This window comes from Chlamydotis macqueenii, chromosome 2 (genome assembly GCF_036417535.1).
Source record: "Chlamydotis macqueenii isolate bChlMac1 chromosome 2, bChlMac1.mat, whole genome shotgun sequence".
Taxonomy (NCBI): domain Eukaryota; kingdom Metazoa; phylum Chordata; class Aves; order Otidiformes; family Otididae; genus Chlamydotis; species Chlamydotis macqueenii.
In genome coordinates, this window is record NC_141557.1 from 72,331,938 (window position 1) to 72,357,016 (window position 25,079).

Here is a 25,079-nt window from a genome sequence, read left to right on the forward strand (position 1 = left end):
AGATGATCATGATAGCTGTAAAGCTGTTGCTTGAAAACCTCATCTGTTAATGGCACAGAATTTTAATTATGTGATATTCTCTAGAGCTACACACACTTCTTACTGACAGAAAATTATTATCATATATATATTATTTTACCTGGAATTTTACTTTTTGCCAAATATGAGGCACAACAAACTGCTTCAAGAAGCGTTCATCTTCACTCCAGAACAGCCGGATGTCAGGGATACCGTACAGGATCATGGCCAGCCTCTCCAAACCCAGGCCAAATGCCCAGCCAATTTTATCCTGAGCACCAGCTGCAATAAACAAATAGATAAGTCAAAAACTCAAGAGCTCCAGTTCACAACAGGAAAAAAAAAGGTGAAGTAGCAAGACAGAAAAGCCTACAAGTAGCTGCCAAATGAAAGATGTAAAGGCTACAGGACAGATCTTAGTTCCATCAAAAACTGCAGCAAGACGGCATATCACTGAGTCCAGGAACCAAATGTGGTTATAAAATAAAGCTGCACCTTTGGCAATTTGTGTCCAAAATTTCAGACAAAATTTGAGAAATGCTGCATAATGCTACACACCACTTGCCTTTACTATCATTAGAGCTGTGCACTTCGCAGATGACTCGGTTGTGTTTTATAGACACGAAAATATGAATTTCCTGTTCAGAATATTTCACTTGGGCTGACAGCTGAGGCCAAGTCTATGCAGTATTAACATCATTACCAACATTTGAGAGGATCAAAATCGCCTCTTTGGAGGCATCTAGAAGAAACAGAGCGATGGGATGTGAAGCACTGTTGCATTAGCATCACACCTCCAACCAGGGAAGTCCCAGGCTGCTGCCCCTGGGACAAGCCACAGCTCCCACATACACAAGTCTCTTTTATGCAGCACTAAATATAAAAAGATAAGAATATTTGACACAGTAGAGCTGTACAGGTATTAATGATGCAACATTTCTGCCAGGAAAGTAAATATTCACACCTTCCTTCATTTCCAGAGCAGGAGCACTGAGTCATTAAACAGGGACTCCATGTTTAGCCATCATCCTATTGATTTTTAAAGAAGCTGAGAGCCCAGGAGCTCTGGCAAAGGCTCAGAGCTTTTTAAAACTTAACAAATGCCTAAATAAACACACTTATGCTGAAAGGAGACGTGCATGTGTAATAGACTTGACTCTTTACCATCAGCACTGACAGTGCGCTCCCAAGTCGTATAACATCACTATACATCTCAGAGCTATGACCAAGGCCATACCTGCCTCCCCTAGTATTAATTAAAACTCTAATTTTTGGGAAACTTTGAACTCTGCAGCTTCCCCACCATCATGCAGGAGGCTGGAAGCAGAAGTCTTCTTTCTGACCCCTGTCTCTGCTATCAGGAAGGAGACAGCTCCCATTACTTGGGTGTTGATGACATCCTGAGGTATGCTGTCACGGTCAATGCTGAGATGCAACAGTGCTGAGTCCTGTTTAAATAGAGGCAGGCATAACAAGCTTTGGAGGAGAGACACAACCATCACTTTGATTCTTTTAAATCATTTGAACCCGTCTATTTACATGGAATACTAAGTCCCCAGCAGAACCCATCCCAGCCTCTCTGCTGTCTCAGCAGTATTGCACTGCCACAGGAATTTGGTCAACTTTATAACAGTATTCTCCAGAGGAATACAGATATTTTGTCTTGTCCCTTCCTGTGTGTTCATAGGCAAGATTTTGCACTTTCCGACCTTTGAAAGTAGACAGTTTAACAACCGAATTGTAGAAGACTTAAGAAACAGAGGACTGGGTGTGAACTCAAAAAATCACCTCATGGCAGAGCTGCTCAAACTAGCATGCTTAGTTCAACCAACAAACTTTGAGCTAACCTGACCTTGGAAACCTACAATCCATGCTGTATGGCTATGAAGAAAGGAATATAATTCATTGCAATGGTGTTGCTTCCCCAAACTTACAGCTTGTCTTTCTTGGATCATCAACTCCTGCCTCAGTAACAAAACTCCTACTCATTTCAAAAGTGCCAGACTTTCACACACATATGGACATTTCTGTAGACTGATTAACACAATCCACCCCCTCCTTCAGAGGTAAAGTCAAGCACCTGGAGCAATATCCATGAGGATTCTGAACAGCCACTGCTTAATCTCTACAGAGGCATTAAACCTGAAACTAAAGATGCCAGGTGTTAATTCACTGATATTAATTTAAGTATACATGATGGGGAATGACGATCCTCCTTCCTCATATTAGTGATGATTACTGGTAGATCAGACAGGAAAAAAAAAAACACCAGATGCGACACAAGATCAGCAGAATGGGTGTGTATTCTGATAGGCAGAGCTTTACATTTAAGATTTGTGCTTTTTTATTATTTTGATACAAGAATGGTTTTCATTGTGACTCTCTGTTCACACTTTGAGGTTAATCTACAATAGTTATACCCAACTGATTTGCTATGTATTTTAATTCTGAAATGAATTATTTTATTTTATATCAACAATTTATTTTTTTTTAAGGACTGGGACACATGACACTTTTTTGCATTATGCAGCACACAAAACATTATTCATCCACCTATCTGCTTAGCAGCTCAGAACAGTGTCATCCGAGCTATGAATAAATATCTAGTCATATAAATTGTCTTTTGGATTATCTTTGTACAATTATCAGCTTTCAGACCACAAAATCTCAAGTGTCTGTCATCAAAGCCAAATCAGTGAAGAATTCCTTCCACTCAGAGAAAAAGAAAAAAAAAAAAAGAAAAGAAAAGAAAAAGGAAAATGGAGATAACTAGAATTCCTCCTCAAATCAGCACTGACAAATCTCCACATCTTCATTTCCGTCATCTCCGATCTCTTCTCCAAACTCCTCTTTGTAAAGCTCCAAGTCAATGCAGCGTTTAAAAATATGATTGACTCAAAGCATCTGACAAATTACCTTGGCGAACTCAACAAGACTAAAGCACATTCCTAAACTTATTTCTGACTGGAAATGACCAGATGGCTTAGAAGTTAAATGTGCAGCTAACCACTCTGTTGAGCGAGAGTAACCCAAAGCTTTTCACAGCACAGATATACGTTTAAAGACACTGAATTTTGGCAAGTAGTATGCAAAGAAGGCAAGTGAATGTGAGTCAACATGACAGAATGAACGAACATAGAATAGCTTTAAATGTGGCAAAAAAACAGGTTGAGGTTCTGATGAGGAGACTTGGCCAAAGTGGCAGCTTCCAGGGAGCTGGTGGGGCAATCATGGCATCACTGCTTGATATAACAGCCCAAGGGATAAAGCTTTCCTGACACATGAGCTTTCCCCAACTGGCCCTCAAAGGTTTGTATGCTACCAGGCTCCTGCTGCCTCATGTGAAAAACTTGACTATTCACCAGGAGAAAATTGCTGGAAGCTTTGCTTGTCAGGTATCCAAAGATGGAAAAGGAAAGGATAAATTGGATTTAGTGGCTTCTCACACTGGGGGCTCAGAGAGTCTAACCTGACTCCAGAAGAAGGTTGCATCATCACAGCTGTGTCTTACAGGGGAGCTCAAGGGTCCTTATCCTCCTTGAGAATCCCTATCTATCTGTACTACTCTAAAGCTTCCAGCCCAGATTGATCAGTTTACACTTAAATGTAAACCAGTCAAGCCATTCTTCAAAAAACATTGTTAAATGAAAGCTAAGTTTGATGAGCCAGGATGGGAAGCTTCGCAATTACTCCATGAAGCATATATAATGACCTGCCAGAACTCATGGATTCACACTGAATCCCCAGAAATATCCACAGACAGAAACATTTACCTTCTCAAAGAGTGTGAGGCAGACATTTTGCACTGTACAACATTTTAAAGACATATTTTGCAACACAGTGTTAGGAACAGGTTGACAAAACTTTTTCATTATACACTTCAATCATACTTACTTTTACATCTATGCTGGCTTTTATTTAACAATTTTCCCTACTCCTGTAAAACCGCCAATAAAGAAATCTTTATTTCAATAGAGCCTAAATTGGGTCTTCAAACTGTTATACTCAGCAGTTACTGAAAAGTGAAAGAAATTAAATTTTGATCTTGGATTGAGGCAAAGTCAGGACCATACAACAGTCTGTATACAAAGTGTTCTTCACAAAATGCCCAAAAATGCATATACACAAAGTCTGTATAGGTGAAAGCTGGGATAAGTTCCAGAAGCAAAGACCTGAATTTTATCTCCTGGTTTCAGTCCAAACCATGGCTGTTAATCCAGTAAATTGAGGGAAGAGGGGTGAACAGATTCTTAAGGATACAAAGACTACACATCACGTTTTATAAAACAAATCAGGGCTTTAAACAGTGTAGAAAGTAAGTTATAGACATAATGAACATGTGACTTGACACAAAACATCAGAAATTCCTGAAATAGAGACCTATGCCCACATTTGAGCTCTAGGTGACTAATGGACAGCTTATGAACAAGGCTTTGAAAAACTGCTTCCACAAAATAAATATTTACTTATTGCTAGACTAGGAATGCATATTCTACATGAGGGCCACAGCAATCAGGTAAACTATGTTTACTTGTGTTAAAAATAAGCCGTTTAAAATTATTTCCTACTTCAGATAAAAATCCTGTACATTGAGAGCCAAAGGTTTTACATGGGAAAAAGAAAATACTAAGGTGTCAGTCTAATACAGAAGAGCTTCTGGAAGTGCAAGGTCAGGCGGCTGGGATGCTGAGCAACTGAGGCCAAAAAGCTTACTGAAGCTTCCTTCTGAACTGCTCTCTAAAGCGAGAGCAAAAATCAAAACTGTCATATTATTCTCTAAGTCTGTTAAATTGATGCATTCAGGCTCCCGTGTGCAATTTGGTTGAAATTACCTCCTAAAGTAAGGACTTGGCTTTCAGACTATGCATGCTAAGTAAGACACTCCTCAAGAACTCAAGAAAAGAAGTAAGCATTCAATTATGCCTATTCTGTGGAAAAAGAACTTATCTTTCTAAATCTCATATGTGGAATCATTTTCTAACAATAATAGTCACTTTGAGACCACAGCTTTGTCTCCTGGGTCAGACTGATCTGTTCTGTTTGCTCTACTTGAAAACTACGCAAAAGAACTTTAAAGGCTTTGATGGAGCTTTTAATATGTATGTTTGTTTTTGTTCCATAATCAAAAAAGCTCGGTACATAGGAGCAAGGAACAGCCTATTTAAAAAATTTATACCCAGGGAAGCCATCCACCAGATTCAACTTTCTTCTAATAAGTAATTAACGTACATTCTACCATTTTACCAATATTTCACCAGGCCAAATAGCTGGGAGGAAAATGTTTCTGATAGGGAGAAATGGATGACCAGAGCAGAAGAGGATAGGAAAACTAGATTATCAAGAAGATGAAAGAGCAAACCAAAGCAACAACAAGGAGGAACTTTCCCTATTTTCTCCTGCCTTGGACTGATACTTTTAATTTCCAACTCTTATAGAATCATAGAATGGTTAGGATTGGAAGGGACCTTTAAAGGTCATCTAGTCCAACCCCCCTGCAAGGTGCAGGGACATCTCCAACTAGATCAGGGTTGCTCAGAGTCTCATCCAACCTGGTCTTGAACGTTTCCAGGGATGGGGCATCCACCACCTCTCTGGGCAACCTGTTCCAGTGTTCTACCACCCTCATTGTAAAAAATTTTTTCCTAATATCTAACGTGAATCTACCTCCCTCTGTTTTGATACCGTTACCCCTCTCCATCTTTCTTGTAGGCCCCCTTGAGGTACTGGAAGACCGCTATAAGGTCTCTGCAGAGCCTCCTCTTCTCCAGGCTGAACAGCCCCAACTCTCTCAGCCTGTCCTCATAGGAGAGGTGCTGCAGCCCTCTTATCACCTTCATGGCCCTCCTCTGGACTTGCTCCAACAAGGCTACTTCCTTCTTACGTTGGGAGCTCCAGAGCTGGATGCAGTACTCCAGGTGGGGTCTCACCAGAGTAGAGTAGAGGGGGAGAATCACCTCCATCGACCGGCTGGCCATGCTCCTTTTGATGGAGCCCAGGATGCGCTTGGCTGAAAGCACCCGTTGTTGGCTCATGTTGGGCTTCCCATCCACCAGCACACCCAGGTCCTGAATAGCTCAGGGACTCATTCAGGTCTGGTCAGTCTGTTTTCCCTCTCTTTCCCTTGAAGGTGCTGCACAACTTTGAGCAGTGTTTGGCAGATACTAGCCAGGGTCCAGCGCAGTGCAGTAAGTTTTGCCTCTTTAGAGTAGCCACAGCATTTTTTCTTTAAATATTCTGTCACTTGATCAGGGTACCTTAGTTGTTCAGGACTAAAATTTCAAACCATGGGAGGTGAAAAGTTCTTTAGATACCTGCCCATATTCTCGCATATGCCATGCCACACATGACTATCCCGCCTCGGGGCAGATCTCTGTGTGATATTCCTAAAAAGTGGTTTTGTAACACTAAGCAAGACCTGGGACACATTCAAGAGACATAGCAACACCAGCATGCTGGCTTGCATATCCCCAGGATATTCAAAGTTCTCAAAAACTGTTGCAACTACCCTTGAGATGAAAGAGTGGGGGAAATCGTCTGCATACAGATACCAACTTATCTTCAAGGCCATTGATGCTACCATATCATAAATTGATATTGCAAAGTACAACAAAATTATAATTCTCACCATTTTCCCCAAGGTGATAAACAGCACCACCGGGAATACATAGTACATATAAGAATGTATATAACACAGCATGACCAATCACTGCAACATCGCGACCAGCAACTAATAACCAATATAATAACTGTGTATAACGAATTTTGTTTCAAGTCACTCTGGTCAGATCTGTAGTTATCTCAACTTTTCATTGGCCTGCGTTGGGCACCAAAAGAGCTGTCATGGTTTAGCCCCACTCAGCAGCTAAAATACCACACAGTCTCTCACTCACTCCCTCCTCACCACTGTAATTTGTATGAAACTCCTGAGTTCTGGCAGCAGCACATCTATTTCTGAAAAATAATAATTTCTTTAAAAGTGACAAATTGTATTACAATTTGGCACAAAGTGGTTGAAGGAATTTCACACAATACAATATTAGCAGCTTCTACACTATTGCAGTTGGAAGAAATATGACATTGAGAAGTCCCACATAAACTATACAAGAAAATCTTAGGAAAAGACACAAGGAGAGGTTTTGCTTGAAGTCCTTGAAATAATTTCTGGAAGCACCTTAGTTGTACATTTTGCAGAGGCTTCTTGCTCACTTTTGCCATGCAGCTGACAAGGCACATAAAAGATGATGGAAACAGATGCAGAAGCAATAAAATATACAAGTGAAACAGATTATGCTGTGTAATTCTTCCTAGCAAAATGGCATGACTACAAGAACCCTATAGTAAATGAAGTATAGAAAAGGAAAAGAATCCTACAAGAACTTGCTTTTCTCTCAGAGACCAGTGTTTGGCAAGATATCACTGCTATTTTATACATTCAAAATTAAGTTTATATGTAGTCTTTCAATGTACACTTTAAAATCCCCCCTTTTTTTATGCTATCTATCTCTAATGACATTTCCTAGAAAAACTTATCAATAACAAAATGTCCCATTTTTATATGCAAGGCCATTTTCCCAGGTATGATGGGCATCCAGGGAAGTATATGCTTTGCTAAAATGAAAACCAAAATATTACTTTATTAGACAAAAGCAACATGTCCCCAACAGAGTGAACTAGTAAAACTTGTTTTTCTTTGGAAAACTTGAAGAGATTCTTCTTAACGATGTACCTTTTCACCAGCAGAACTTCTGCATCAGCATAATACCAGCAGCAAGAAGTTGGTTCTGCTGGCACAAAGTACATCTACAGCACACCTACACTGGCCAGCCTCTCCTATACTGGGCTGGGGAGTTACACTAAAACACAAGGTGTGTTTTACACTAGATTACGTGGTACACTAAGTTATTGGCACACCGATGAGGTACTCCCTCCTTAGGTATATGTACCATATAGAACAGTTTACTCCCTTACACATGCACCAACAGCACAAAACTGAACAGCTTTATTTACCTTTGAAGGAGAAGGGAATTTCCTCAGAAAAGATAATCAAAGAAGGCAAAGACTGTCACATAAAGCACTCCAACTTCCTCAGCTGCTTGAAAAAAACTCATGATTCTCCCACTGTGTTCACATAAACTCTCAATCATATCTAATATTTTGTATGTGTAATAATTATAGAAGTATATACACACAGAATTACTCTACAAAGCTTGTAATTATATGACACTGATGACTCATAGGAATGTGATGATATACAGCAGAGTATCTCCATTTTTTAATTTTCAATTTAAAACAACCAGGAAATGGCCCACAAAAGTGAGCCTTAATACAACACCTGGTGTTTCAATAAAACATTCAGATATTTTGAAATGCTAGAATTAAGGCTACATGAGGAACCTTCTCATCCTAGAAATATATTACAATGCTGTCTTCAATGAGACAAACAAGTATTAGTCTTTTCACCAGACTTCGTGTTGTTCGGTATAGAGAAGAAGCAATGGTTAATGATCCCTGCTCGTGTTCCTTGCATTGCTAAACATGTACCTCAAGTGTCTTACGCACTGAGCTATATTCAAGCAGAACTCTAAAGATCCATTCTTGCTTTTATGAGCTTCCCAGTGAAGCATTCAGTTCCACAATATTTAAATGCTCAAAAAATATTAAGGACTTTTTTTTCCTTCTTCCACACTCACTTTTAGTGAGTTGAGGAAGTATTGCTGTCTCCTGTATGGCAGACTGGGAACTTGGGCACAGAGGCTTTAAGATAAAAGCATCTATTAATTTTGCTCCCAATGTGAGATACCTGGGACCTGATGTTTCTGAGCACAAAGCATTACACAGTGTTTAATGTGTTCAAAGTGCAGCTCCCTGCTCCTACAGCTGCAGCTGTGAGCACTCAACACACCTGCAAATCAGACCCCAGGGTCTCAGGTCAGGCACTGAGACAGCAAAAAGCACACAGTTAGTGGCTACATGTGAAAAGTTTGAGATAGGAGACATTCCTACACTCAACTAGGAACTTTTTTTTTGCTCAGGAAGGAAGAGAAGGCAGAGCAGCACAGACTCAAGTGCACAGACTGTCCTTTCCTGCTGTCATTAAAGGCACCCATTTCATGCTTCCCAGCCACCACCGTAGTGAGGCAGAGGCTTGCAATAGCAGCATCCTCCACCCAGTAGTCGCAATTCATCCACAGAGGAATGATCATCCTGGGAACTGAATCAGATAGCAGTCCTTTGCAGTAGAAGTAGTAAACTTAGCAATGCCCTTTGCCTCCTAAACTGCCCTCCACCCACCACCCTGCTCCCCGCAGGACTCTGGCTTTCCAACCAAGAAGGTTTCTCTCCCTCTCTCTCGCTGGGACGCAGCATGGAGGTTTTGAGGGAGCGACCCTCCTGTGCCCTGGAAAGGTGCTGATGGATGCCTACAGCCCTGGACTGAACTGCAGAGAGCCTGACTCAGGCCATGCCCAGCTCACTGGACGAGTTCAGCTGACAGCAAGTCATGGCACCACTGAGCTCGCACTAACTGGGAGTTTCAAGAGGAAGCTAGAGCTAAACAAACTCCTGCGGATAGATGTGTCTGAACTCTTCACCCAAGTACTGCTCAACCTTTCTCACAGGCACAGCCTCTGAGAAAAAGAGTACTACTCACTGAACACAGGTATGTACCTCTTGTATGCTTTATTTTCCCCCTTCCAAAACAACGGCCTCCTTCAATGAGCAGTCAAAACTGCAAATAAGGTAGGCTAAAGATTAAATTAGGCTTGACTAGAAGTTGACTGAAAACTACAGGAGTATATAATCTGAAGCCCACTGAAGAGAACGGAGGAAAAAAAAACCCACACAGACTCCAGTAAGGTATGGAAAAGTTCCTTCCTCACCAAACACCAGACTACTGTCTCGGCGGAGAAAGAGAGAGGTGATGAAGTGTGTAATCGGGGTGGGTGTGTGTGAGCATCACAGCACCTCAGTGGGAAAGATCCAACCTTCACTCAGTGAGTCTTGTATCTTCCTCATGGATTATGTGAATGGAAATATTCTGATATACACACAACACAAATGAAAAGTTACTGCTTTGATTACATGGTATTTTAATTCACTGTTAAAATATTTAAATTAATTAACAGAGAAGATTGTTCATCTGCTTTTCTTTCTGGAGGAATGAATATATTAAGAAAAATAATTTCTCTTGCTCGGTTGAAAAACTGCAATTTAAACCTCCTTATTAAAGAAATGCCTTCTCCAAAAAAGTCACTAGTTCTCTAAGTAATGTTCCTTTTTCAGAGTTGGACATTAATGTGTTGTTATAACTTTGGAAATGTAATGCCACTGACACTTAAAGAAATCAATGATAAAAGAAATGTTAGACCCCCTAATTCTATAATTCCTATGTTATGACAATTAATGAAAATAATTATTAATTATTTTCCACGAGTAATTTTTTTAAGCGCTAGATAAAGGGGCTGCTGTGCTTTTAAGATTTACTCTCACGATCAAATTGCATCTCTTTTAGTTACTAGAAATATAATTAAAAGAAGACTCTTCCTAGAAAACAAACCTACAGATAGTTTTTGATTACATTTTATTTCCCTTGCAGTTTGAAAGTTGAAAGCAATTGCTATAGAAACTCGTAACTGTGTCTGGTAATTTTTGCCCTGCGCTCATTTAGAGGAGTCCATGTTGAATATCAGTCCCACTTGTCAATAGAGGAGAATCTGAAATATATTAACATTTAGTTTTACAGGGAAAATACTAATTGGGTTGTTATTTTGTCACCCTGTAAATTTTCACAGACTATTCCAAAGAAGAAACAAGTCAATAGAAACTGTTTCTTCTTTACTTTCTCCACTCCCTGTTTAGGATTTTCTTTTAAACAGCCATCTGAAGTTTCTTAATCCCTTTCCAGCTGCACACAGTTTTTGGTTTGCTTTTTTTTTTTAAGACAGGATAAGTAAGGTGGTTTGTTGTTTTGGTTTTTTTTTTTACTTTGTATTTTAGTTTAACGGAGATTTTCTAAGTTGTTACCTCAATGAACATATTCCATATTTACAGCAAATAACATCAGGTTTCCAGCACAAAGTATCATAAGAACTCATTCCCCTCCTCAGCCTCTCCCAGGAAATGGAAAAAGGAAACACAACAAAATGAAAACACAGAGGAGACGGCTTTCAGCAGCTGATGCACATTCGTGCGTCTTGCAAAGAAATATCTGAACACACATAATCAGTTTATCTACATATACCCACTGAAGTTAATGACTAATAGTATTTGTAAATACGAGTAATATCAGCATAGCTGTGGATAAAGACTGAATCAGCCCAAATCCTATTACTTGCTCTGCACTCTACCACCATATGTTTGACATCCTTCCCTCCGGTGGGCAAGGGGTCTTGCTAATATTAAAGACAATGCAAACCTACAGCCGTTTTAAAAGGTGGTGTGGCCAGCTCTAGGAATACTCTGCCTCCCTCCTGAAAGCAAAAGAAGACTGAACACACAAATGCATGCAGTACGGGAAGCAAACAGGAGAAATTAAAAGTCTAAGTGCAGTCGCAGAGCCATGACCTCACCAGGATTACAGACATGGTGGGTCAGCTCACTTTACTGGAGCGATAAATGGGTACAAGCTTTTTTGGGAGAGATGTAAAACTTGACTGAACAAAGCCCTGGGCAACTTGTTCTGCCTGGACTTGCTTTGATCAGGGGGCTGGACCACAGACATCTGGAGGTTCCCTTGGACCTACACGATTCTGTGATTGTGGCTTTGTGTGCGTGTGCATATCATTCTTTGTAGGAAAATCACAGTCAATCTTTGCTAAGGAGAAATTTTCAGCAATGGAAAAGCCCAAAGTACTAATCTCAGAAAATTTCATATATAGCTATTACATAGGACTTCAATGGGGTTAAAAACTAAAAGGAGCCTGGAAGACTGTATCATAACATTGCCATAAAAAAACGGAGGTAAAATATAACAGTGGGATATTCTTTATCAATAGATTACATTTTAAACATATTCTGAGGTCATTTATGTGCAAACTCCCTGCCAATTGTTTCTGCAGTGAATGGTTAAGCACATAATTTTGGGTAGATAAACTGCTTGCTTTTTACATGGCAACAATTTAAGTGATATCTTTGGTTTACCTTCCTCATGAAACCACAATCAGAAGAACTTCTATAAATGTCACTTGTCATTTATGGAGCACTTCATCATTTCAAGGCACAGAGGACAAGCTAGTTAATATTTAACAGCTGTTGTGATTACAGCACCATTTCATAGATGAGAAAGAGAGGGGCTCCAACATCTCCTTTAAAATGTACTGCCTGATTTCTGGGTGCTCATCCCTGGGCTTCAGGGGATTGTGAGACCTAACAAGCTTCTGTCATACACGTTATGCAAACTGGCTATTAATTTACCATACATGCAAAGAACTCTTAGCCTTGCAACCCATCACTCAATAGGGTTTTTTTTTCTTAAAAAAAAAATTAAACCAGAACTCCACACGTGCACTCATATACCCCTTTAAGAATATTACACTGTGATGCTTGCAGTTAATGAAATGAAAATGTTGAGAATTCGGGGGTTCCCACAAGTTACTAAAGATATAAGATGTCCAATTACAAAAGACACTAAATTTTGCATAGGATTAGCTAACTTGGTGAACTGCAGAGTTTCACATCCTATAAAATCTATGCAATCCCTGCAAATAATGTTAAATAGTATTTTTGCCTTCTTTCCTTAGATCTTTACAAATAATTATTTGGATTTTACTTTAATATTTCGGAATGCAGAAACCTCTGCCAGGAATACAATACTTCACACCATAATCCTGATATAAATCATCATTCACTCAAATCAAATAGATCCTGATGAAAACAAACAAAAACTCCAGGTCCTCTCAGTTCTTCAGCAACCACTGCATTGATTTTGATGCTACAATTTCATTAATGTTCTAGTTCTGAAACACTCACATCACTGGCAGGAGCTACATTTCTGCTACCAAAAAAATAAGCATAAAAGGATATGTCCTAACATACAGTAAAAGAGCAACATAGAGATCTTTGGAAGATGCCTTATCAAAAAAAGACAAAGCAATGCATGCTTTTGTGGTTAAATCCTCTTGACATTTCTATAATCTTGTTATTACAGTTTGTAAGAATAAAGAAAAAGCCTATAAAGGTACCCAAATACTAATTAGTTACATCATGTTTAAGTACCTATTCTTTACTTGGAAGCTGGACATTTCTGTACCATGCAGTGAGTTTGGATTGAAGTATAAGAAATAGTAGGAATTATCAAATCAACACAGGGTACATAAAACCATCTAGACCAAAGGGGATTACATGCTGCAACTCCTCCATTACTAATAAGGGATTGGCAAATTGATAATGCTGAGCAGAAAACTCCCCTACAAGGCGACCTCACCATCTGGCTTATCTCAAATCCAAAGGGAGTTAAACAATAAAAGATAATAATTTTCCAACAGTGAAGCAGCAGTGCAGTGTGGAGGACAAGAATCAGCCAACAACCTAGAGACTGTTTATCGAGCATTTTTATAGCACGGTTCTTTATATTTTCTTGCAAACATCAAGCCTCAGGAAAGTACTACAATTAGCTTTATCTTAGAAATAATGAAATTTGAAGCATACTAGTCATTTCCTCAAAGAAACTAAATCATTAACTAAGTGAACAACAAAGCTCAGCATTAGTCATTTCTAGAATTGATGTCTGAACCACGAAAATACATTTCAACTGAAGTTTCTGTACTCTGCTCCAACTTTGTGAAGCTTTTGAACTTCCAAATGTATTAAATTCTACACAATGGCGCTGTGTTAACAGAATCCTAATTATACAGTTTTAAATTACTTCATCTAATCAATTACCTACTCATACTGTTTGTGAGGAACCTGTTATGACAAACTGAAAACAAGTAAGAATCCACAATGTGCATTTAAAGTCCTTAAATAGTCCATTTTATCAGAAGACACTGAGACTATAAAACTTCCTTACTCTATACCTCAAGGTTAGCCATATATGAAAAAGCTACACTACATAAAACATATGATTGTGAGTGTGCAGCACACTGTATATATATGGAAAAATAATCAGGTTTTGCCTCGTCAGCTAACCGCTAAACATTCCTGCCTAGAAAGAAATATATGCAATATTTGGTTATCACACTTGTCTGCTGTAGGTTTTTCCCACATGTTTCTCTGATACAAATATTACTGGTCATGAGAGAGAACAGCGAGATGGACCACTGCTCAGATGGAGCATAGAACTTACTAACTTTCCTCTCATAATCTCTTTTTCATCAACACACTTTTAAAATATGCATACCTCTAAGAATGCAAACCACAAAATACTATAAAATCATTATAGTTGCACAGGTATGACTTGGTATTAAAATATGATAAACTCAACAGAATCATCACAATTTCATTTTCCTTGTCAGTTCCTAGGATGTATTGTGCACCAGTTGCACATAATTATAAGAGGTTTTTAGCTTCTGACCACTGTTTTCATCATGGTTGTCTGCTTTCCTGAACAATTTAAAATGTCATCAGCCATTAAAATACAATGAGATTAATTAAGGTGCCCTTGGATAATTATCGCATAGAGTTTGCAGGTATGTTAGCATAAACTTTATTTCTACAAGATGTATGTAATACCCCCAAGTCAGATAAGACAAGATATCGTAGAATCAAGGAATGGTTTGGGTTGGAAGGGACCTTCAAAGGTCATGTAGTCCAACCTCCAATATGCTCTAAGGCATAGTGATGCTTGAACAAATGTAAAACCTTCCTACTTTTTGTTGTCACAATAGAAACAGAAGCTCTTCTGCCAAACTCTGAGAAAGAATCACCATCAGCAGCAGATTTCAGTACGTATTCATTTTGAGTCCTCAAAAATCAAAAGAAATAAATAGGGCTTGGCTACCTAGAAATGTATTCAGCTATTAAAATTAATTTGTGGTTTTCAGAGGGAAAAAAAAAAGCCGTAGAAATGTACAAATCTTCATTTTGGATTTAAAATAAATCCTCTACATATCTATGCAACATAGCACCAAAATTCAGAGGCTTCCAGATTCATGCAAAGAAGCTCCACTCTGAAACAGGCTTGTAGTTTATGTGCAGTCAGTTGGCCAGAACTGGAACTTGCACCTGAGAGGGAGAACAAAAGATTACTAAGGACAAGAGCACAAGATGGAAAACTGAATGAGAGGTTAAAAGGAAAAAACCAAATCACGTTTGCACTGACTGGACTGCCTAACAAGCTCAGCTGGTGTGAATTAGTATAAAAGCTCCTCCAACACCAGTGAAGCTGTGCCAATTTAGACCAGATGAGATCTAAGCTGTCATTAGAGCCAAATGGCAAAAGAAAAAAAAAATTGGCCCAGTTCTTATTTATTCCAATCTCCATGCACGTGCACATAAAAATATATCATCGGCTTCACCGCTTTTATTCCTAGTTTCCCTCAGCATAAGTAGGAGAAGAATCAGAAGTATTGTGTCTCCACGGGTTTGCTCATAAACATCTATTGACTGCACAACCAACTGCTTGAGCTATCCTTCACCATCCTGGAACAAGATTTCAGATCAGATTAAATTCACCTTATTTCAAATTTCATAAAGAAAGTCAGGCCAGACAAAGCAGGAGGATTCCTGCCAAGCTGTAATTTTTAGTAGAAGCCACATGACTGGTTTCGGAAAACTTCGCCCTTAAAGAAGACAAAAAACCATCAAGGGTAGTAAACCCATAGAGCAAACAAAGAGGAGGTGAACCAGGCCAGTGCCAACCCCTTTCCCAGCATGGGGAGATGGCAGAAAGTTTGGATCAGCATCTGTGCTTTGTCACTCTCCAACTTCTCAACAGACAGAGGGTCCAGGCATTATGCAGTTCTGCACAGCTGATACAACCTGATTTCAGCACAGCGAGGAAGCTGAATTCAGTCAAATTGCTAGTCACATTGTTCACTCCTTCTTTTAGCTTTAGTCAATATTTACAATACATTTAGACAATGCTTTCAGATGAACAAAACAGCCCTCTCCTGTCCCTGATTTGCTGCCAGAGAAACTGCAAGGACGTCTACACAGCATACAAAGGCTAAAAGTACGCAGGCCACTTCTTAAACGAACTAATTCAGCTGCCAATTCTGGTCTAATCAGGTCAATAGGAAGCTCCAGGAAGAACCATTTATCCCACTTCTTTCTTGCTGAGGTAAACCAGCCAGCTCTGCTACAGCTAGTCTGTTTGTGGCAAACATATCTCGAGGATTTACTCATCTGCCAAGACTGCAGAACACACCTGCCACTTCCAGTGACTCAAAAACTGGTGACCTATTCCCCAATCTTCTGCTGCTACCACAAATCTCAAGACGAACTCATCACTATGCTAGCTTTATTAGACCAGCTTAAACTGGCAAATCTGCCAGCTATTATCACAGAATCACAATTGTGCACTGATCCTTACCTTCTTTTTTTACCTCAAAATTCACATAGTCACACAGACAGACATGCCACGATAGGAAAACTGCAAAGCCTGCCTCTATCAATCTTTCCTCTCTTTGAATCCATGCAGTTCAAGTAAAAAGGAAGGTGAATTTGCACAACTGCACTTCAAGTAATCCACACAAACAATTATGAAGATGTACTTGTTCTCAAACTGCTCTGTATTCTATGATCATGAAGACTGCCAGAAAAACCCAAAGGCTACCAGAGTCAAATCTGGACAAAAAACTTCCAAGAGACTGCATGCAAATACCTCCCACTCCTCCCAGCTACCACTTGAAAAGAGAAAGTACAAATTCTGTATTTCATATGTGTTGTAAAGTTACTCTGTTTGCCCTTACATGCCAAAAAGGAACACAGTACTAGGAGATGATTAGAGGAAAAAGACTATTATGTGGTAGAAAGAGTGCTGATGGTATCAAGTTTGATAGAGCCAAGAAACATACACTTGGGTCCTCAATATCACTAGGGAGCTCTTCTATGTATGTGCCACGGTTGACACATTTGCTTTAACACTTCTACAAATTCAATGTAAAAGATTAATAAAAAGTAAGACAAGTTAAAATGATCAATAAAGATTTAAAAGTATCCCAAAAGCTTACAGTGGTCTCTTAAGATAGCATAAGCATAGGTTTCACTGGTGAAATAAAGGCACAAGGCTATCACTCAGTTGTTAAATGGTGCCTGTCAAAAAAAAGCCAGGTCTGATTATTTCAAAATAGCAGCCAAATCCATCTGGTGCTCAGTGACCATCCAGAAAGCACTTACAGTCTTCAAAGGACTGAGTTTCTATGGCAGATTCTCAAGATATATACATGAAATCATTACTAATCAATTTTTATTTCCTAAGAAGTTTTCTTTGGCCTTCTACCTTAAAGCTCAACTGAGTGACAACAATGGTTTCTGGATGAATTCAGAGCAAAATGGTGCTAGGGGGGTACTTCTGAAGTCAACGGTAAACACACTGCACCCAGAGCTATCCTGGGTTTAATTTAATGAGATTTTATTTTATTGTTCAATAAAGTGTCTTCCAACAACACTTTGGGGGAGCACAGACACAACAAAAAGGAGCTGCACATCACAGCAGCTCTAGTTTCATATGCCTGATGGTTTCAAAATTCAGCAAATGTTTACTTTTGGGCATCAGCTCAGCTACAGTCCTGCAATTAGAAGTGCCCAGCAAGTGGGCATCACTGACACTGATGATGCTCTGAGAAGGGGGACTGCAGAGACCTTGTAGGAGTAGGACCACAATGATTTTATTATCGCACACAATAGCAGAATTGATCACAGTGGAACACACAAATAACAAAGCATCAAAGGAAAGAATTATCTAACAAACCTCTTTGCAACACACAAAATCAGAGAATGGTTGAGGAGAGAATGGACCTCTTGAGATCCCCCTGGTTCAAGCAGGGCCAGCTAGAGTCTGCTGCCCATGACTGGGTCCAAATGGGTTTTGAGTATCTCCACAGATGGAGTGACACAGGTCAATAATCTCCAGCTGAATTGACTAGAACACCTTGTCTTCCTTTTTTTTTTTCCTTTTTCTTTTTCCTTCCTTTTTTTTTTTTTTTAAGTAGCAGTGAATAAGCCAGAAAAGTCAAAACCTTGAAAAAAGACTGCGATTTATATGCTCACTGAAAATCCTAAGTCTCACAGAGCAATTCCCACCTTCCGAAAATGAGTTGGGAAAATATATCCACACAAGCCAGTACTGTGGATTGTAACAAGCACAATGGATAAGCAATTTGAAAATAATGAATAGCAAAGTAAAAAACAAGAAAGTTGACTTCCACGAGTAAGGGACAAACGCTGTTGAAGAAAGCCTCAAATCCTTTCCAAGGATCTTCAGCTTTTGGGATTCCAGATGGACAAAACAAAGTGATTAGTCCTCTCCATGAATCTTGTCAGGCATCTTAAGATTTTAATCTTTAAGAAAAGATTGTTTAAACAATAAAACGGCATATAACACCTTTGTTATTTATGAACTTTGAAAAACATTCCAATAGGAGGCAATACAAAATTTTCATCTTTATAAAAGACCTCAATAGAAGCCAAAGGCAAAGTATTACTCTACATGACTCCCAGTTGCTCTTCCATATCAGCTCAAAAGAAAAGAAGATAATATTTTTAATATATCCTTCCTGGCAGAAGACACACAAGCTAATGGTTCAAAAGAATAAACAACATCTGTTTTCGATGGGGTAGATTGAGAAAAAATCATAAGCTTGCAGATAACCTAAGTGCACAGATTTATAAGAGACCATGATAAATGTATGTTGATTATTTGCTTAATACATCTGGAATGTATTTCCTCATTTATGCAATAAGGTGGTGGGTTTTTTTCCTCACAAAGAAAGATCCTCCACTGGGACTCACAAAGGCAGTAATATTTTAGGAAGTTACTATTACACTAAGAATAGTAGAGATTGTCTTGCATTTTCTTGTTCACAGCTTTATAATTAACAAAGTAAAAATGTAGGCTGTTATGTTTGATGGAAGTTTCCCCAGAGAGATCAAATAAGCTAAAGCAGCAACAGCTTTCTATAATTCTGAATATAATTGTAAGAGTGAATTTATTTTTATGGTGTAAACAGTCATAGTTATGTAGATGGCTCTTAGTAGTTGCCACTTACATTCCTAAAGGCACCTGCAATAAAATCAAGCTGCTTTCTGCCACATCTTAGGACAGTTACTAAAGTACTACTGTTAATTCATGTCGTATTAACAAATGCATGTTTACAGGCAGGGGCACTTTATCATTGACATTACAATGCTGAATCTGGAATCAGTATTGCAAATTTAAGGGCAGATCATCAAAATAACAAGTATGCAACAACTCCTCCACAGAAATACAGTTTTTCAAAAATTTGGCCCTTCTTACTGTAAAAAACCGATGAAATCTCTGATATGCTTAGTGAACTTCATGTGTGGTCATGTATAGACAACAATGCACATTTATATATTTACACAGAGATAGATAGTTGTGTATACACCACAGAGACACCATCTTTCTGAACTAATACTTTCGGAGTGATAAAGAAAAAGATTTTTCAGCCCAAACGGCTGATAAGAACTGAGTGTGCTGATGAAATACACAACCTCCACTTGAGGGCAAGGCTTAGTAGAGATACCCTAGAAAATAACAGTACAGTACAATAGCTGGAAGGAGCAGCCTGAAGTACAATGCCAAGAGAGGAGAGACAACACGCACCTCCTCTCTTTTCCTGGCAGGCTGAAAGAATGCTAAACCAGACCATGCCACAAGCCTTTGAGATACGAACTGCGGCTGCTACAAAGCAAGAAAGTAGTGCCAGCATTTCTCCCTCGGTGCTGCAGGGCATATGCTCCTACAACACAAAGGACCAACATCAAAGACGCCCAGCATCTGCTATGGTTGCGGATACCACAGAAGCTCCTCTCAGCCTGTAGCTCCTCAACAAGATTACATTTTCTATCTTAGCCACATACAGCTAAGAAGCTCTTTTTTTTTTCACCACTACAACTCCCTCTCACAGAGAAAAAGCTTCCTACGCAAATAACTTCTACGCTCTAAACAGCTTTCCACCTTGAAATTTCATCTCCTGCCCTTCTGCTGACTTCTGCACTTTCTCTCTCAGGATCCACCTTGCCTGAAACCAAACTGCTGTCTGGAGAGAGGTAGTGGCTGTCAGTAGCACATATAGGAGGCACACATTAGAAAGCCATACATCAACATTTCTCATTTTGCCTGGTCCCTCTACTCTTCAGTAACCAGGTACAACGACAACATTGGGGATGGATAGTTAACTTACTTCTTTTTGATGATGTAACATGAGAGCTATTGACACCTCCAGAATTTTCAAACATATACAAACCTTTCTCCACTCACTCCGTTATACATTATCCCCCCAAACATGCATACAGCTTAGCAGTACACTCTTTAAAATGTATTACAACATCTAGATACATAAGCAGATTTCAAGAAAAGATAAAACACACGGTTCACTCCTGTTCACATGGTTTTCAAAGAAAGTTTTGTTATCTGGCCCCTTGAAAAGAGGAATCTTTTCATTACAGGCACCAGCAGTAGGAATCAAAGAGTGAAAAGTATGACCCTCTCATCTCTGCATCTTTTAATTACCAATATCTATGAAATCAAGAGCACATAGAATGACATGGTATCGCAGGGTCCAATTACATGTGTCAAATAATGTCCAACGTGGTTACACGCCCTTACCACTAAGAAAGTTGTTCACTACTCAAAGATTATCACCACACAACAGACACAAAATGCAAGTTATTCCATGAGTTTTTTCTGTTGGAAATGAAGGAATTATGCATAGTTCTGTTCATTTTTCCTTCTGTGGTTCTTGTTTGGGAAGCAGCCGTTAAAACTCAACTGCCTCAACACTCCCTCATTATTTAATCAGCTTTTAGCAAAATTTGATGACATGCCTGAATATAAACACTTCTGATATGGTCAGGCACAAAACAACCCAGATTAGAAGAGAGGCAAGGGGAAAACTCTGGAAAATAGTAATGAAAAATCAGAGAAGATGGTAAAGCAAGGCAGTCGGATTCTACCTTGATGTTACTCTTGGGATCAAATGTCATGGGTAAGGAGAAGAAAGTGCTACACTCTTACAAGCATCATCTTACTCTCTTTTTCTGTGACATAAAAACCCTCTGTTGTCCCTGAAATTAATTCAGGACAGTGGCCACAGAGGAAGGTGCAGCTATCAGGCAAGGAAGTACTGTATTTGCAAATGGTCTTTTGTGGATGCCAAAGATCACACATTCAAGGGTCTCTGCTCCTTGAGTACTCTAGAAGAAATGCATTGAAGTTTCAGACACTGTTTTGTTCTGCTTAAGAATATACCTGGAGGAGAAAAAAGAAGCAACTAAGGTAAGTGATCATCAGGTTTGTCCTTCTTTTATTTAATAGCAATTATCTGTGAGCAAAACTTTTCTTATGGTACAATGTTCTTGCACCATGTGTGAACGTGTCATTGCATGCAGTTATACTTCTGAAACAGCATGAATAAGTAACACAAGAGGAAACAGAGTATTCAGCAAACACCTAAGGAGACCATCACATTAAACTCTGATTCATCTGGGAAGGAACTATGCTACACTGAAAGGCATAATTATGCATCTAGCCTTAATTAAATATGCTCTTAATAGTATAACAGAAAATGACTATGTTCTTTTCTTGGCAGTGGCTGTGCACACAATACAGAGCTTAGAACTAATGTGCTCTACCTGCCAAGTATAAAGTTCAGTACATTTTGGTCTTTTTGTTAACCTGTTATGCACAACTACACTTTTTTTGAGGTATTTACCATGTAATAAATGCAGCAGTTAAAAAGTGTCCAGAGTCAGTGGCCATTCATACATTCAGTCATCCAACAATTTGAGCATGTTCTGTAAAATACTAAAAAACACTAAATACATACATGTATTTAATAAGAACATGCACCACAAGTTTTGTATATAAAGAATTGCTAAGGGGAAGATTGACATCTTTCTGAAACCTTCAGGGCTTTTTTTCCCTCCTGAGACTATAACATAGCTAATTTATTATACACATTTCAGCTAATATTTATGTGAAAAACTGACAAATGCCACCTTGGTAGGATTCAATACATTATTTTCCTGTTTCAGCATCCTATAAAACCGTCATACAATACCAATCTGTCAATCAACAGTGTCAAATTTTGAAAGCATCTCCTTGTTCTGACTGGTTAGTACCACTGCATTTTACAGAAAAAGGTTAGCCAGGTCAGATTTCAAAGATGACCAGATCTTAAGATAATCTGAAACTTCAAGCAGTAGAGAACAGAGACTGTTAAAGAGTGTAGCCTGCAAAATAAAATCCTTTGTTGAGAATTCAAAGCCTTTTTTCAGTAGGAAAAAATACAAAAGCATACATTCTTTAAATATACATTTAGCCTCTTGGCCTTACGCCACAAAGCTGCTCTTCAGCACCAAGAGCACAGCCAATAATTTGTTGTTACACCCTGACTTTCCCCATACCGTTTTGATATTGAACTTCTAAAAGGGTTTTAAAATCCCAAGTAGTCCAGTCTTACTTCATTTAGTCTGTTCCATTTTTGGAATGTATCTACTAAAAATAGCCTTAATTCGCATTATATAACAACAGTGGGGAAAAAAACAATCAAAAACTCAAATGAACCAGCTCTGTAAATACTGAGCATTGACTGAGAAATAGTACAGCTGACTCATTAATGATATCTGAAGCAATTTGCCTGAAGAGAAATATCAATTTCAGAAACAATCGGAAACTGTTTTTGTAATTATGCATAACCATAAACATGTAACTAACAACACTCTGAATACAGAGGTATGGACAGCCAGGAAATAGAACGATAAGGGAAAAAAAAAAAAAGAATGAGCCAATTAGCATCAAGATGAAACATGTCTTTCTCCCTTTTCCATCATATATCCTTGCTGTGTTGTCTTCTCTGAAAGCAGAGAACAATATATTCAAGGCATTTTCATGCTTTGTTAATTAACATTGCCTAAATTCTTAATTTCTAGCCCTGACAAGGTGCTCTTTAAATTTCTTGTTAACTGAATAGAAACGATGAGACCTATACCTTTGAAGGTCCATATCTGCTTGGACTCCTTCTGCCAGCTACATACACTACAGCAAGTCTGCCTAAGTATTGCTCAGTACGTAATGAAGAAACATCTTCCCAATGCCAGGAATTTAGGAGCAAAAGAATGGCTAGCTCTCAGAATTTATTCTATGTGTTGTAAATTATGACTGTCCTTTTTATAGGACATTTTATCTATCTTAGATAAAATGAAATAAAACTGTGCTGAAGTGACAGGTTACTTTCACTGACTATCCTTATCCGGTCCTCTGCTAAAATCTTAACCCTTAATAGTTGCTCTAAGTTAATTGCCATTTTGTGGGCCAGCAATCCATTAAGCTCTTTCTTTCAAGAGTAGTAGAGAAATTAGTCACCCTCCCTTTTTCTTTCCTTTTTTTTCCCTGATACTGTCAACTTTTTTTCCTGCTCCTATCACTCACCTTTATGCCCAGAAATACATCTTGAAGAATTGAGAATGGTGGTTAAAGATCTTCCAGTCAACCCACTTCCAAGCCTGAAACCAAGACTGAATGCAATTTGACTGATTAAAATCAGAACTCTACGAGTGCTGAAAAAGCCAGAGTTCAAATAAGTCCATGTAGTACCTGGGTATCCCTTCCTATTTCAGATATTCCTGAGTGAACAGTATGAAACAGATGTCCCCTATTCCTCAATACTGTCTCCTTCACAGAATGGTTACAGTGGGAAGAAACCTCTGGAGATTATCTACTCCAATAATTCCTACTCAAACAAGGGTCAACTAGAGCAGGTTACTCAGGACCATGCTGTACAGTTGGGTTTTTAGTATCTCCGAGGATGGATGCATCACAATCCAGCCAGGCAAGTTCTATTGTTCAACCAGCCTCACAGCAAAAATTTTTTTTCTTATGTTTAAATGTAATTTCCTGTATTTCAGTTTGCACCCACTGCATCTCCTTCTGTCACTGGGCACCACTGAAGAGTCTGGCTACATCTTCTTTACTCCTTCCCATCAGGTATTTACATACACTGAGAAGATCCCCCTGAGCATTCTCTCTTCTCAAGGTTCCCTCTCCATACGACAGATGCTCCAAGTCCCGAGGTGATTAAGGAAGCTCAGGAAGGGCCAGTGCAGCAGGCCCTTTGCTGCACTCACTCCAGCATGTCCATCTCTGTCTTGTACTAGGGAGCCCAGGACTGGACACAAATCCCCAGATATGTCTCACCAGTGCTGAGCAGAGGACAAGGATCATCCGCCCTGGTCTGCGGGCAACACCCTTTTTTAATGCAGCCCAGGAAGCTGTTGGCCTTCTTTGCAATGAGGGCTCATTGCTGGCTCATAAACAGCATGTTGTCCATCCAACTATTTGGATAATAGACAGATACTCTGAGATGCAAACTGTATCTTTCCCTATCCCTCCTGCAACCGATTTCATCCTTTCTCTCAAAGATCTTGTGTGCATTTCAAACAAAACGAAGTGTTGCATTTCTCCAAGCAGATTTTGCTGCATGTGGAGCCAGATGGCACTCTATTCCTTCCTAAACTAATCTAACCTGAAATATCCCCGGTCTTTGGTCTGTAATATCTAACCTCATCACCTAGGACTGCTCTTGGCATAGCACTCCTATAATGAGACTGAGCTAGCAGTCATGCAAAACCAAAAGATGGCCCTAGACAGATTTGTGATGGTTCTTCACTCAAACTGTGTTTCATATATTTCCTAAACTCAACACCTGTCTGGAATATAACATAAGACTCACTTTGCCAAGATTACTTATTTTTCCATAATACACTACATAGTCAACACAGAAAATGCAAGACAGGATACAAAGAAGAAAGTCAGAATTTGACACTGTCTGCGACAAGCATGAAATATTAAAAACCAGAAGCTGTCTTCTTCCAGTATGAAGCTTGAGAAAGAGGTTGTGATTATTGCTTACTGGTGGAGTTTTTTCTCTACAAATGTGGCA

The 25,079-nt window shown here is 39.1% G+C and overlaps 1 protein-coding gene across 7 annotated transcripts in view; it reads right to left on the reverse strand.

Moving 5' to 3' along the window:
- Nucleotides 1-25,079, reverse strand: part of FARS2 (phenylalanyl-tRNA synthetase 2, mitochondrial) — a 252,522-nt gene that overhangs the window by 97,041 nt on the left and 130,402 nt on the right. For all 7 annotated transcript variants that reach the window (XM_086740264.1, XM_086740258.1, XM_086740261.1 and 4 more), the window contains one exon: nucleotides 140-300. In XM_086740264.1, coding sequence (XP_086596390.1) covers nucleotides 140-300 — 161 coding nt within the window. The remainder of the gene's footprint in view (nucleotides 1-139; nucleotides 301-25,079) is intronic.